Source organism: Falco cherrug, chromosome 12 (assembly GCF_023634085.1).
Source record: "Falco cherrug isolate bFalChe1 chromosome 12, bFalChe1.pri, whole genome shotgun sequence".
In the NCBI taxonomy this organism is placed as follows: Eukaryota; Metazoa; Chordata; class Aves; order Falconiformes; family Falconidae; genus Falco; species Falco cherrug.
The window spans coordinates 6,474,018-6,488,651 of NC_073708.1; the positions used below are offsets into that span (position 1 = coordinate 6,474,018).

Sequence of the window (14,634 nt, forward strand, 5' to 3'; positions counted from 1 at the left end):
AGGGAGCGATCAGGTCCCCCCTGAGCCCCCTCCTCTCCAGGCTGAACCCCCCCAGCTCCCCCAGCCGCCCCCTCCCGCCCCGGCCCCTTCCCCAGCCCCTGCCCGGCTCTGGACACGCTCCAGCCCCTCAATGTCCCTCTTGTCGTGAGGGGCCCGACACTGACCCCAGGGTTCGAGGTGCCGCCTCCCCAGTGCCGAGTGCGGGGGGCCGGTCACAGCCCCGCTCCTGCTGGCCACGCTGTTTCTGGTACAAGCCAGGATGCTGTTGGCCTTCTTGGCCACCTGGGCACACTGCTGGCTCACGTTCAGCTGGTGGTCGCCCAGCACCCCCAGCCCCTTTCCCCCCAGGCGGTTTCCCAGCCCCTCTGCCCCCAGCCCGTAGCGCTGCGTGGGGCTGGTGTGACCCACCTGCAGGACCCGGCACTGAGCCCTGTTGAACCTCATCCAGCTGGCCTGGGCCCATCGATTCAGCCTCTCCGGGTCCCTCTGCAGAGCCTCCTGCCCTCAAGCAGATCAACACTTCTGCCCAGCTTGGTGTTGTCTGCAAACATCATTGTTTGGAAGAAGGAGCAACCAATTAAAGCAGAGCCCAGGAAAGAAAGTTTGTAAAAAGGAAACACATAAAAGGCTTGTCGCTTCAATGACGTTGTACTACAAAATACCAGATGATTGTGTCCAGTATGTTGGTTACAGAAACTGGGACTGATTTATACAGGTTTTTTGTGGTCATGCTTGATTGCCAAAATACCCATCTGAAAATAGATGTGGAGGTCAAGGAGATGTGCAACAAAATGTAGATTTGATCGTCTTTGGCAAGACACATCACTTCTTGTTAGAGCAGGTGCAAAGAGATGCTTTCTTGAAAGTAGATCATCCTAGTTAAATTTTTTCTGCAAGGTTGTCTTTATCTGAGAAGCTATTCTGCTAGCCAGCAATGGCATTCGATGGCAGTTGCAATTTGTGAGAGTCACAAACATGTCAGTGTATATATACAGCAGAGTGTATAAATGGCGGAAACACTGTTTTCAAGGAAATGGGAATAAAGCTGTGCAGCTCACATCTGAGAAAATCAAACGAGGTCCTTGGATTCATTGTTAAAAGGGTATTTGTGATACCTAACTCAGATGGCACTGGTATTTCTGGGCTACCTACATACTCTTTGAAAGAGATGGTCTTTTTTTTTTTTTTTTTTTTTTTTCATTCATAGCCAGGCAGCAATCCTAAATTGTACACTTAAAATAGGGCTCTGTGAATGTGTTTCAAAATGCAAAATGTGGTGTTTGGCTCTGTTTAGCTTTGGAAAAGATAAAGGGGAAACCACAGATATCCCAGACACGAGAATGTACTTCCTGATTCTGACTTGCTGGCCATGAGATGGCCTGTATTTAATTCTAAGTGTTGCTGTGCAACTGAACAATTACTTAGCTTAATTATTCAAATGTGGTTCAAGTGTTGATTGAAAAATTTTAGGGGTGTTTCAATAGAATTGTGTAACACCTAGACTGAGACTCAGTTTGAAGAGAAACTGTCCTTGAGCAACTAAAGTTAGTTTCTTATATTCTTGGATAGCTTCTTATATTGTGTTTCTGAGTTCAAGCTCTGACTTGCATATGTAACTGCAGGATTATGCTCCCGAGAATAATCTATCATAATTCGTTTATTTTACTAAATGTGAAGTTTAGAGCGCTTTGTCCTCCGTTTTTGCAGAACAGTTTTGTGGTAGGAGCCGAAACCTCTGAAATTAGCTACAAAATGAAAGTCAAATAATGAAAAGAAATCAGAACAAATACAGTTCTCATGCAGCATAGCAACTTAATGGAATACAAGTTTAATTTAAAACGTAATTTATGATTTTTTTTTTTCTAATTTCAGGGTCAGATAACACTAATGGATGTCCCCGTATTCAAAGCAATTCAGCCAGAGGTAAGTGGTTTATTGGGTTTGTTTTCAGATTTACATGAAGAATTTATACAGTGGCATAACTTTTCTGGAATTGCAACGTTGTCCCAGTTCATATAGCTCCAAAGCAGATGGTTTTTGTTACGCAAAACTATCTGGAACTAATGGTTAGTTTGGGGATTGAAGTATTGGTATTTAAATATGTTCAGCTAGTGCCAGAGATGAATTATCTGGGTTTTAATGTTTCTGAATTATAAACATCTTGATTTGATTACTCTGATCATAATGTTTTAGGTTTCAGCTCCTGATACCTCATGCCATACCTCGTACTGTCTTCAGTTTCCCTAACTGATTCATATCTTTTTTGAAAAAAGAAAAATGGCTGTAATGACATCGTGTATTTAAAATGAGTGTGATCTGTGGATATATTGGGATAATATATTGATGATTTGTGTCTTCTGTTTTATTTTACGTAAAATGCCATATTACTTTCTGATTGCAACCTGACTTGAACTGATGTTTTTAGAATCTTCTGTGATGATAATAGATGATTAATTTGTTTATTCTTATTTCTGCATGATTAGCATTTTCCTGTGGGCGTTGTTTTGCACTTTGAAGGTTTATTGTCCACTTCATCAATAGTGTGTAAGTCTTTTTCAGCTCATCAGTCACCTTTAGGCTATCATATGCTACTTTATTGGTAGCAGGCATTTGTTGTGTCCCTGTTGTGGCACACTGAAGAATATTTTGTATCCAGTGGAGAAACCTGCTGAATCTCTTGGCTGTGATTGTTGATTTCATCATTTGTGTACCCACAAATTTTTTGAAGGCTTCCTTTTGATCTGTACTTGAAAATGTTGTGATGATTTAGCTTTCATGATTTCAGCAAGCTATTTCCCAACCCATGTGGATTTGTGTGGGTCTTTTGGTTGTTTTTTTTTCTCTAAAATCCTTCAAAGAGGCTCCCATTTGATCTCTCTGGCTTCCCCCTGCCCTCCCCCCCCCCCCCCCCCCCCCCGCCCTCCCAGGTATCCTTAGAGTTTTTTTGATGGAATACATTTATCCTGATCTTCTAATAGGTTCCATTTCTTTTTTTTAAAAAAAAGCTGTTTGAAAACTTTAAAGCATTTTACCCTTTTATCTGATTCTTCTAAACATTTTCCTGATACGTGTTTGTCAACTTTTTCTAATGTTAAACGTTACTGCTCTGTCGGGTTCACCCTCCTCCCGAATGTTGAATACACTCTTGAGTGTTCTTATGCAGTGCCTCATATCTAGCTAGTCTGAGCTTCAAGGTACTGAGTAGTGAAAAATCAGAACACTGATTTAACTAGTTAGAACTTTGTGTAATGATCTGTTAATAAAGAAAGTCCGCTGCTTGAACTTGATGGTAGTTTACTCTTTGCAGTCTGCTTCCAGCACTGCACAGGATGAGCAGTCAGCTGTGTAACAACCACAAGGAAGCAAGCAAGCAAGGAAGTTAGACATAGTGGCAGTGATCCAGTACTCCATACCTCATAATTTATTGTTCTTCTTATGCTGCCTCTTGTATCTCAGATTCTGTTGTGTGAGCAGACCTACAGTAAGTCTCTGAGAGATGAGAAGAAATGCCAAGAAAGTACATGTAATTTTGTTGGCTGTTCTAACCCATTATTGTAAACTGTAAAAGAGGAAAGCAGAATAAAATAATGAACCGTATCCCAAAAAAACCCAGCTGTGAGAGAACAGGTGACTATCTCTATAAAGTAATTCCTTTTAAGAAATCTGTATTTACTGCATAAGTAGAATTTATGCGATGTCTCCACTGGAAAATATCCATATGAGGAGGAAGAGTAGCTGTTTTGACACTTCAAGTGTTTGTACAAAAACAGTTGACAGCACAGGCAGCCTGCAAGTATTACCTGTCCATCAGTGCTGCTTAACAGGTAGACAGAGGTCTGTCGTCTTGTATCTGATGTGCCTCTGAATTGTCTTAATCCTCTATGGAAAAGGGAATACAGATTAACTCTCAGGTCAGAAGAAGCTAGACACATGAAATGCTTTCCTCTCTGTTTTGCAGATGGGGAAAACCGACATGGAACACTTAGTTTGCCTAAAGATGTCTTGACGCAGATTAATGAAGTGTTGTAGATACCTGAGTTTCTTTGAAGTATCTATCAGGCTGTGGTCTGTGTCTGTGTCTTGATTTGGCTTGTAGATCTTTACATAACGCTTTTACATGTGCACTTGAACATTGTTGAATTTTTAATTAGAAAACAGAACAATATTGAGGTGAATTCATCTGTATAAAAGGACTTTCTAAACTTAGGCTTTAATGAGTGACTAAAAGGCATTGATAGAATTTGGTTTTTTGATTCTAAATAGAGTATCTACTAGCACTGATACCAGTTTTCACAGCTATCATCTGCATGCATGGTGGGAGATAAGCAACATCTTTCCCAGTGTGCCAAGATACAAAAACTGGGTGCTTATTACAGATGGCTGTAACTCACCAACAAATCTTTGTTGTACAGGCTGTGAATCCTCATCTGCTTCCTAGACTCTGTAGAATGGTATAGAAGTAATATTTTTAGCTTTTAATGTGTTTTGTTTTCCCAAATAAGCATTCTGAAAGATCTATTCAAAGATGCATAATTTTTAAAATAACTGGAGATGGATTTTTACCATCTTTAAGGGTTTGTGAGCAATATTCTTTAAATATCATAGTTTTTCTTAGCTGTCTGTTGTGTTGCATTTTCTTCATTATGCTAAAATCTTTTCTTAAAGTATTGTAGGTATGTTTTTTTTTTTAAAAAAAAAACCTTCAGAATTTCATCTTGGTTACCTTAACAAAAACCAGAGCTGAACCACTTTTTAAAGCAATATATAGTAATTTTTCTTTTAGCGTCAAAATCAATGAACATACTTATAGCACACACTTACACGCTTCTACAGCTTTTTGCCTCTATCTGTAGCAAATAAATATAATTCTTTCTGTCTATATTCAAATTGCCTACAGATATCATGGGTTCATGTGTGTGCCACGGTTCCTGCACATCACCCATTACAACTTTGTGGTTTATGCTTTTAGGAAGAAATGTGTAGCCCACCTAACTCAGGATTAAGGTAGAGTGGATCACTTTACGTTTAGGGTGAGCTGGAGGCATGGACTTGAACAGTTAGCATGTCACAGTATATAGTGACATGATCCTCTGCCTGAGCTTTAAGCAGACTGTATCGCTTCAAGTGATACTGGAAACCACCTTTCCTAATTATGAGAAATGCCTGCAAGTTACTTAGGAGAAAAGAAAATAGAAGGAATTGCTGTTTCTTTGTTAATTAAATAATTAGTGGGCTGCAGTATAAGAAATTAAGGTGATAAAGAACACGCTTCTGCTGCGTAAACGTCTGTATGAATGCAGTGAATTTGCATTTTCATTTTTGGGAAACAAAAGAAGATAGGAGTTTCCCAAGTCAATCACATGATTTCCCTCTATTCGCTGTGAATGACAAACGGTATGTTGGTTTTTGGTTTCTTTCTGTTGCAGTGGTGGTGGCTTTCTAGAGAGCAGTGACTGTAAAGTAAAAAGGTAGTCACAGACTTGCTCAGTTGTGCTGCTGGTAGCTATGTTAGCATTAACTAAATGCCAGATGTCCCCTTGCAGAACACATTAGCTCGCTTTTATTGGAAAATCTTATTACTTATTTTTCATATTTTAATACATCCCCCAAAATTACTTATCCATATGTACTCACATTGAAAATCTTTACTGGGCTATTGTTTTTAAATCCTTTATCCCCTTTGCTTAACTAGTCTAGGCCACGAAAAAAAGACAACGTTTGCTTATTGAATATGCGTCTCTGCTTGTTGTGAACTGTATAATGGTTCCGCTGTTAATCCTTGCTTTTTCTCTCCTCCTATTTTTGAAACTTTCACTTTGATCCATCTATAAAGTTTTTAATGAGAAGCACAGTCTCTCTGCCATGTGGTACAGGTTATAATTTGTGTCGCTGTACTAGTTTGTAAGAAAACCAAAATTTTACAGATTCAAAAAGGAATGAAAACCAAAACGAGTTACAGAGGAAGTTCAGCTTTTGTATTCTTGATCCTGAATCTTTCAGTCTTTCCCTCATTTTAAAGAAATTACATGTAACAAGATGTTGGTAGTTGTGGTGGGGTGGCTTCTGTGCTCGAGTTGACTGGCAGACAAAGGAAATAATCCTTGTGAATACCTCAGGTTTGAAACTTGTGGTGGAAAAAGTGCAATTCTAGAGGAAGATCAAAGAAACATGCCTGAAGTCAAGTAATGGAATAGATAGCACAGTCTCTTTAGCGAAAATATGAGTATTTTTATAGAAGAATGGTTTCTGAATTCCAATTCAGCAAATTAGCATGCTTTACTGCAGGAGTGTGTGCAGAGTCAGGTCCATGCTCTTTAGGACTGTATTACTTCTCCCAGACCAAATGCAGTGAAGGCAAAAACCTTGGTGGTTTCTCCTGTTAGTGGCACCTGAGGACAGCGGGGTGAGCAGTGTCAAGGGCAGTGAATTTAGGCAAGCAGGTTCTAGTGAGGGATAAGAGGGTTCTGAACAACAGAGTTTCTTCTGAGCAGAGTGGTCAGGTAACAATACCGAGAAACTGTGCACAGGCAGCAATGGGAAAGTACTTTTAGTTTATAGCCACAAGAAAAGAAAGCTGGCTGTACAGGGGAGAGGGGTCTTGCAAATGAGATGGAGGAGCATTTCCTAAAGGGAGGGCAAGAAGGGCTTTGTGAACTCTCAGAAGTGTATGCCTCTCCTGTGTCTGTCCCTAAACAGCAGTGTAGATGTTGGCTTAAGCTGTTGAAGAAGCTGAACTGATAGCCCAGGTCCTGAGGGCCTCTGTAACGGTGCCCCAGCACCTCAATAAGAGGATTCTGATGTGTACCTTTCAGGTCAGGAGCAGAATCTTTTGCCTTGCAGTATCTAGTGCTGTGTGCTTTCACTCAAGAACGTCGATAGGGCCAAAGGATTCCCAAATTTGTTACCACTAGCAGTTATCGGGACTGCTTTGTCTGTTCTGCTTCTGTGCTGAGCTTCAGGCGTGTGTAGGAGAGAATGTGCCTTTGGCTCTGTCATTTTATCGGGACCCCATATACTCTGCAACCATCTCAATCCCATACCTGTCTTCTCTCAGCTGCACCTGTGTCTTTTCAAATTATCTTAAGCCTAAGTCTGTTACAATGTGGTTTTTCTACCTGTCTCCAGTTGACAGTCTGCCTCCTTTCTACCTCCTGTAGTCAGAGTTCATAATATTCCCCTCCTCTGCACACACACCCGCGCACACCCACCCACCCACCCCACTCTAGGAGTCCAAATCCACCTGTAACTCTCACATCTCGTATACCTCATCCCTGTGCCTTTGTGTCCTATGGTACCCTTCACAAATGACTATTTCAGCTTGTGGTCTTACTACAGAGTTGAAAGCTTTTGGGGGAGGCAGGGAAAGGACCGTTAGAAGACTGGTTGAAGCAAGTGCTCCATGCAGGTGGAGCTGGGAGCTGCTGTGCCTGTGAAGTGTTTGTGTAGACCAGCAGCATGTGTAGAAGTGTTGAGGAATCTCTGGTTTGGAGCAAAATGTGGTGACCCTGTTATACCCTTTGAGTGCAAGATCACAGAACATTGCCTTTCTAAAAGATTTCATCTGTTTAGCTTTAATGGTGAGGAAAGATGCTAAAAAACCTGCAGTAATGTTGAAGAATATTTTTTGTCTGGTTTTTTTCTTTTTAACTTGGAAAACTTATAATTTCAGTCAGCCCTGGTGGGTTATTCTGTATTCTTGACTGAACTAGCGTTTCAGAGTTTTAGACAGTATGTGATATGGTCAATAATGTCCAATTAAGTCTTTACCTTTTCTTGTGAGACTGCGTGAAAACACCTTTCCTTCCAAGTTAAGGATGATAAGGTTGTATCTTTGTACAACCTTATAGCCAGCCTCAGGCCCAGGAATCCAGTAACAATCTTACGTAGCCAAAAGAATCTGCTAGGAATGTTTTCTGGGAGCTGTTTCTGCTGTTTAGATTTCAGTGTGTAGTGAGAAGTTTATTCCCTGGCAGTCATTGTTTTCTCTTTCCGGTGCGACAGTGAAAATCTCAACAAGGTTTTTCTGGAGCAGAGGCTTCAGTTGTCTAAGTCTTCTGTCAAAGCAGGGAGACCTCCTCTTTGAAATAATAATGATAAATGTATATAATACACATATATATGTGGTCTGTGGTCCGAGAGTCAGGTCTTGCATCTGTGCCCAATAGATACTAGACCTCTAATTTGGAGTGTGTAAATATAAATTTGACCTTAACATTAATACTGTTATTTACATATTGTCTAAAGATTCTTGGTAATGTTTTCTCTTGAAAATTATATCATTTCTGTTGCTAATCCCATCAGTGCCACAAACCTCAGTGGTAGCAGGCTGCTAGCTAGGTCAGGCCTGCTTCTGGTGTCTGTACCATGTAAGCCCTTAGATGTACAGTGCCAGGGCAATGAGTCACTTCTGCCTGGAATCATCATTGTTTTCTTAGTTGGTGATGAGAATTTAAATAGTACAAGGACAGGTTCTGGATGATTAAGAAATTATCATGCTTTCCCTAAACCTGAGACAGCAACTGATTTTTGTCTGCTGTTAAGGAAGTGCAATCATCGGATGCCAATAAGGATGAATCGCCTTATATTCTCCCAGGTGCAGAGCTGTGATTGTTACTCCAATAGGAACTGCAGCATTAGCAGATGCTGAGGGATAGAGGATGTGACCAAGAGTCTCTCGGATGGCTTCCTTCTTCAGCAGCCCGCTCTCCTTTGCGGCAGGAGCAGCTAAGGGCTGGGTGGTTGTCTGTGCACAGCCGTTGCAGTGCAGGTATAAGGAGATGGGCATGTACATTCCTGTACCAAACATGCCGGTGCTTTCCAGGATGGTTTTTGGTGGCAGAACTTCCTAGTGAAATTTGAAGGAATGGCCCTAAATACAAAGCTGGAGACTCCATATTCTTCCCAGTGCCTCTGGACAGGAGCATCTCAGTCTTCTCTAACAAATACCAGCATGTCCAACAAATGGAAGAATTTGTGTTCTCTCTTAACTGGCATGAGACTCCTTAATAGTTTTGGGACGTTGGTTAAAAAGACGTTAAGAAGTTTCTGATTTAAAAAAAAAAAATCAAACTTTTTTTTTAAACAAAAAAACCCTCCAAAACCCCCACAACCAAAACCAACCAACCAAACAAAAAAAAAAACCCCAACCCAAACTTTAAAGCCTACAATATCCAGACAGAAAATTCTTCTTAACTGTCTTAAATGGCACAATTATTGGTTATACGTTGTTGAATCATCTTACCTATGTTCTGTGGTAGCTGGATGTATAGTGTAAAAGTTTAAACAGAGTAGTTTTTAATGTGATAATAAAACTGAGAGTGCTTCAGAGTGGGAGATGTGGAAAGAAAGCATGAATAAATGAAAATGAAAGGCTGTACTTTGCTATTATGCCACTTCAATTATTAAACTGTCTTGATTATTTTTCTTGGTAGCACTGTGGAATAGGTGTGTGCTATATGCTCTATGTATTTACATCTGTATGCTGTTGTATACGAATAGAAGAGCTTATTTTGGTGTGTTTAGTTTGTTTTTCATTAAAACTGCTTTATTGGAATCAAGTGGTAGTAGATAACAGGGAAGATTGATATAGTTGCCCATCTGCTAAGTTTTATGGACAAGTAAGAGGCATTGTAGCTTTGTAGATAAAGTAATGCTTTTTCAGCCTTTATGAGTAATTTGTTAAGTTGTTGAGACCTGTAGTTTTTAGGGTGACTTAAGTACATGAATTATGTGGTTTATTTTTTAACTTTTAAGCAGGCCTCCTGGCTCCCTTCTACTCCAGAAAATTATTTAAATGCTGGGTGTTGTTCAACTTAAAATAAAATGGGCTCCTTTGGAAGGGAAGATGGGAAATAGGGGTTTTTTTATTGTTGCTGCACAGAATGACAATTTTGGTAGTTCTTTAATGCAACATGCCAAACTAAAATAATGGGACATGTCTTAGATTGAGTTAGTAAAGGTGTATCTTCTCAATAGACTTTTAAGTATCTTCAGGAAACAATTAAAGCCAAAAGAAGATGCCTTTTCCCTAGCTCAGATGCACATTTAAAGCAGGATTTTCCATGGTAACAAAGTGGATCTCTAATTATTTAACTGGTTTCTAATAAGAGCTGAATTAAAAAGAAAGTCCCTAAGTCAACAAAGGATGATTGTGAAAATCTAATAATTCGCAACAATTCAGAAATGACACTTGTGAAATCTCAATTTACAGAAGAAACCTGAAAAGTGTAACTATATTTATTACTTCAATGTATTATTACCCTGTTAGCTATTTTGAAACTTGTAGGATTTGTCTCTCTATATGCTTTTGGCTCTGAACATGTGTTATGTGCTAATTAAAAAAAAAAAAAAAAAAGAAAAGAAAAAAAAAGGATTTTCATCCTTGTTCTCGCAGGAGCTGGCAAGCTGTGGCTGGAATAAAAAAGAGAAATACAGTTCTGCACCAAATGCTGTCGCTTTCACCAGAAGATTCAATCACGTGAGTTATTTTTTTTCCAGTGTTGTTACGCGTGCATGTTTAAAAAGTCTGCGGAATTGTGTGTTCTGGCACATCACTTTTATTACTGATCACAGCTGTTTACCTGAAAACTTAAAGTATCTGCTGTAAGGAGTTTCTTATCCTCAAGACATACAGAAAGATCAGAACAGTACTGAAGAAATAGCTGTGTTTTAAATAGCAGTCACTGATGAATATTAAGTGCAATATTGCCTAATTAATATTAGGGGCAATATTAAGTGTTTGGCTTTCTTATTTCCCCATAAATGCTGGCTGTCCTTTACATAAATACAGAATCATAATTGCAGATTAAAGCCTTACCATACAGGATTTTTGGAGTAGTAATTTGATGTAATTTCTTTCTGTGTTAGTTGTGTGTCTTTTGTTCCATGTAGATCTTTTTGTACCTAGAAATATAAGCCTTTTGTCAGTATGGTTACCTTTTTAAGGTGATTCTGGGCAAACTTTAAAAATTCCAAACAATTTTACTGTACAAAACTTGTTCTTTAACTCTTTATCTGACATAACTTTTCAGGTAGTGTATTTGAGATTCATGGCTTTCTCATTTAAAAATTTCACTGTGTAAAATCAACTTCTAAAATATGATCAGAATTTTAGCTTTCTCAGCAGTTAAAGCTGTAGGAGTCCACCTGTGTAGTTAAGGAACCAAGTCTCAGAAGTGTAATGTTTTTTTAATGTAATGCCATATTTTGTATTTCAGATGAAGTAATTTTGTTAGTCATCTTTCCTCTTGTAAATGTTTAATAATGTCTCAAACTTACACGCTCTATTCCAGACCTATCTTCTGTACCCAGTCTGAGATCTACAGATATCTTTGTTAATCATCTAAAACTAAGACCAAAACTCTATCATGTGGGGTTTTTTTCTATCAGTTGTTTACTGTCTCACTTTTCATTATTGCTCATGTTCAGGATATGACCAAATTGTATTACTTCTCATCAACAACACTTAAAATATTTCTTAACCTTCTAATGACTGAAATGCTTGTCTGGGCATGGTTTTTGGACACTTGCCTGATTCTTCTCTTAACTGAAGAGACAATGTTAACACCACAAACATCTTGTAGTTGTACCATCTATTGAAATCTGGGGGGTTTGAGTGGAATTTTGCTGTTTTGGGTGGTGGTGGTGTGTTGGTTAGGGTTTTTTTGTTTGGTTTTGTGTTTTTTTTTGTTTAGGTTGCATTTAGTTGACATTTTCCTGACACAGTTTTTGAAGTTGCTCCTTTATTGAACCATATATCCAGCCTCAGGCTAGTGTAAAAATTAATACTTTTTACATTAATCTCACTGATATGCCAGTGATTCCAATATCTGCTGTCTTGCTTATTCATGTAATTTCTTCAAAGATTTTATTTTCCTGAATATTCTGAAATGTTTTTGTAGTAAGGGCTATGTTAAACAGTCTACCTCATCAAGGATCTCACTTCTCATTTGTTGTATAATGTACTAAAGAACTGCAGAAACTGGCTAAACAGAAAGTCAGCTTGGGACATATTAAGGAACTGGTAAAGCATGCTTTTAGAAGCAAGAAGGAAGGAGAGGAAAGAAACCTTATCATGGGAATGAGCAATCAGCTGTCTGCAAACTGACCATTTGTCATTACAGAGTCACTGTTTAAAAATATTAAACCTGTGAAATAAGTTAAGGACGGAGGGAAGGCAGGTTTGCCTTGTATCACAGGGTAGAACCAGGAGGAGATACCTGTGCTTTAAAAGTAGCTGTTAAAGTTCTTACATGTTGCTAAAATGCTAACTCTATTGTTAAATAGTATTTTGACAAATTCTAAATACAGTGGTTTTAGTTTAATATATAGGAATTCCATCATACCATCCTATTAGTTTATTATTGTAAACTTCTCTTAAGTCTCCCCTTCTTATTCGTCCTAATGACTTTCTGGTTTTGTGGCCATTTTAGATTTTAATTTTTTTAAAGGATGTTTCTGTATTTTACTCTGTGGAACTTTTATCAAATCTCTTTACTGGATTATTAGATTGATGGGGGGTGGTGGTTTTTTTTTTTGTTCAGTCTTAGTTTTTATAAAAATCCATACAAAGCTGGCTATGTGCATACAACAAAGGCAATAAGAATAAGATGCTAGAAATATCTGCCTTTTTAGTAATACATTCTTCATAATAGCTAATCTTGTTTCCCTGGAAAGCATCGCTAGTTGCTAAAGGGAACCTTAGATACCTTGAAGTGCATGTTGGATAGTTGTTAATAGTCACTGGCTATTTTATCTGTCTTAATTTTCTTTTTCTACTATGCTTCATTTGTTTCAAGGAACAGTTATTTTTGATTGAAAGACTGGTCAATCTGAAAGAAATTATAAAACTGGGTGGCTCTTAAAGGTCTGTAGTTGAGCTTGTTCAGTATGTTTCAATGGACTTAAAAGACCTACCTCACTGTTTACATTTTTTCTGCATGGTAAAGGAGAACCTTGTATAAAATGCAGCACTCTGGCTTCGAGGAGTAGTCTGTAGAATTTCTTGTACTGTTTCTCTTCCCGCTCTCTTCCCTTTGACTTTTCATCTGAAAGCCTCACTAGAAATGATGCAGTCAGAAAGAGGGTCTAAGACTCTCCCTTTCTGTAGCTTATTTTTGGGGAACACCACAAGAGCAATAAACATAAATCCAGGTTATATTAACTTAAAGCTTGGTGCCATGACAGGTGATCTGTGGTCCTCTGTGGGTGTCATTGTATAGGCATTCCATATAGTGGTATATACACAAATATAGCTGCAAATTTTCTTGTCGTAAGGTTTAGGTTTATAGTTGTCTCACTCCACTTCTGTGCTTTCTTACACCCATAAAAGTCGGATGTGCCCCTCTAAGTGACACGTTCCTTCACTGAGAATATCTTTGCTAATAATTTCTTAAGAGCCTTCTTAATATCTTGAAAATTTTGTTTTCTATCTTCTTTTAAGCTCCAGCAAAGACCTATCCTGACAGGATCTGTCCCTGGCTTTCATTTCCTTACAGGGTTTCAGATGTGTTGGCTGCTACAGAAGAGTCCCTTACTTAGGTGCCTGTTATTGGTGCTTGTAATGTCTAAATGAAATACATTGCCAGTAATCTGAATTGTCCTTGGGACACCCATGAAACAAGAACGGGTGAAATCTAGAAGCATCTTTGCGTGAGTGAGTTTTTGTGGAGTCACTAGTATAATTGAGACAAGCCACTTGGAGGCTCTGTTCCATTGATTATCTCCCAAGAAATGAAAAAAGGTCTTTTTTTTTAATAGGCAGCCCATAAGTACTTGAAGCCGTTGCAATTCACCATTAAATTACCAGGAACAAGACAAGTAGCTTTTCTTTCTCACGCTTTCAGCACCATGACATTCGGATGTTGCAATACTTAGGCTGTCTCTTGGACTGTATTTAAAGCCAGATTTGAAGGCGTTTCTGGATGGTCTTTCCTATTTCTTTTTTTCTCATTTGTTTCTGCTCTCTTTAAGGTGTTACTTGAAAAACTTTGATACAGGAGTCATAGTAGCCTGCAGGAGAAACTCTGCCTTGAAGGGTTGAGGAGTAGGTAACAAAGAGGAAACAAGTCCAGCTATTTAGTGTCTTCTCAGATGCTGGGTTAGTTTGCCTCTAACCGATTTTCTGAGAAATTGCTCCATGCAGCTTTAGTGGCAAAAGGACGTACCATTTGCAAAAAGCTCTTCCAAGAACTTTGCATCAGCCTTTATTCTGGCACCAGGAAAGTCACCATTCTTACTGTAATACAGGAGGACTGGAGAGGGAAGGGAAAAAGGGCAAGTACTGTTTCAGCCACAGGTTCCTATTCGAGTTAGTACCTCAACTTGTGACTTAGTGAGACAGTGCTTTAGATACTTTTTGATGTGGTGTGGGCCTACAGTTCCAGATGCATCATTGCAGAGGACTCATTCATTCCAATAGTGATGTCATATTTCGATTCACCATCCTTTTGGGAGCGGTAAAGTCCCAGAACTCCTATGGGATATAGACAGTGGCAGCTGGGAATAAGAAAGCATGGTGGAGTAAGCAATTTTCATCTTCCTTGTCTGGTTTGCCTTGGCATTCAGTTCTCACCCCAGGTGCTTGCTCAGTTCTGTTGGGCACCTGCCCCACTGAGCTGGGGGTTTCTAATGTTT

General features: G+C 39.0%; 1 protein-coding gene across 6 annotated transcripts in view; it reads left to right on the forward strand.

The window, feature by feature from the left end:
• Window positions 1–14,634, forward strand: part of RALGPS2 (Ral GEF with PH domain and SH3 binding motif 2) — a 134,260-nt gene that overhangs the window by 39,762 nt on the left and 79,864 nt on the right. For all 6 annotated transcript variants that reach the window (XM_055724484.1, XM_055724485.1, XM_055724486.1 and 3 more), the window contains exons 4-5: window positions 1,873–1,923; window positions 10,394–10,477. In XM_055724484.1, the coding sequence (XP_055580459.1) occupies window positions 1,873–1,923; window positions 10,394–10,477 (135 nt within the window). The remainder of the gene's footprint in view (window positions 1–1,872; window positions 1,924–10,393; window positions 10,478–14,634) is intronic.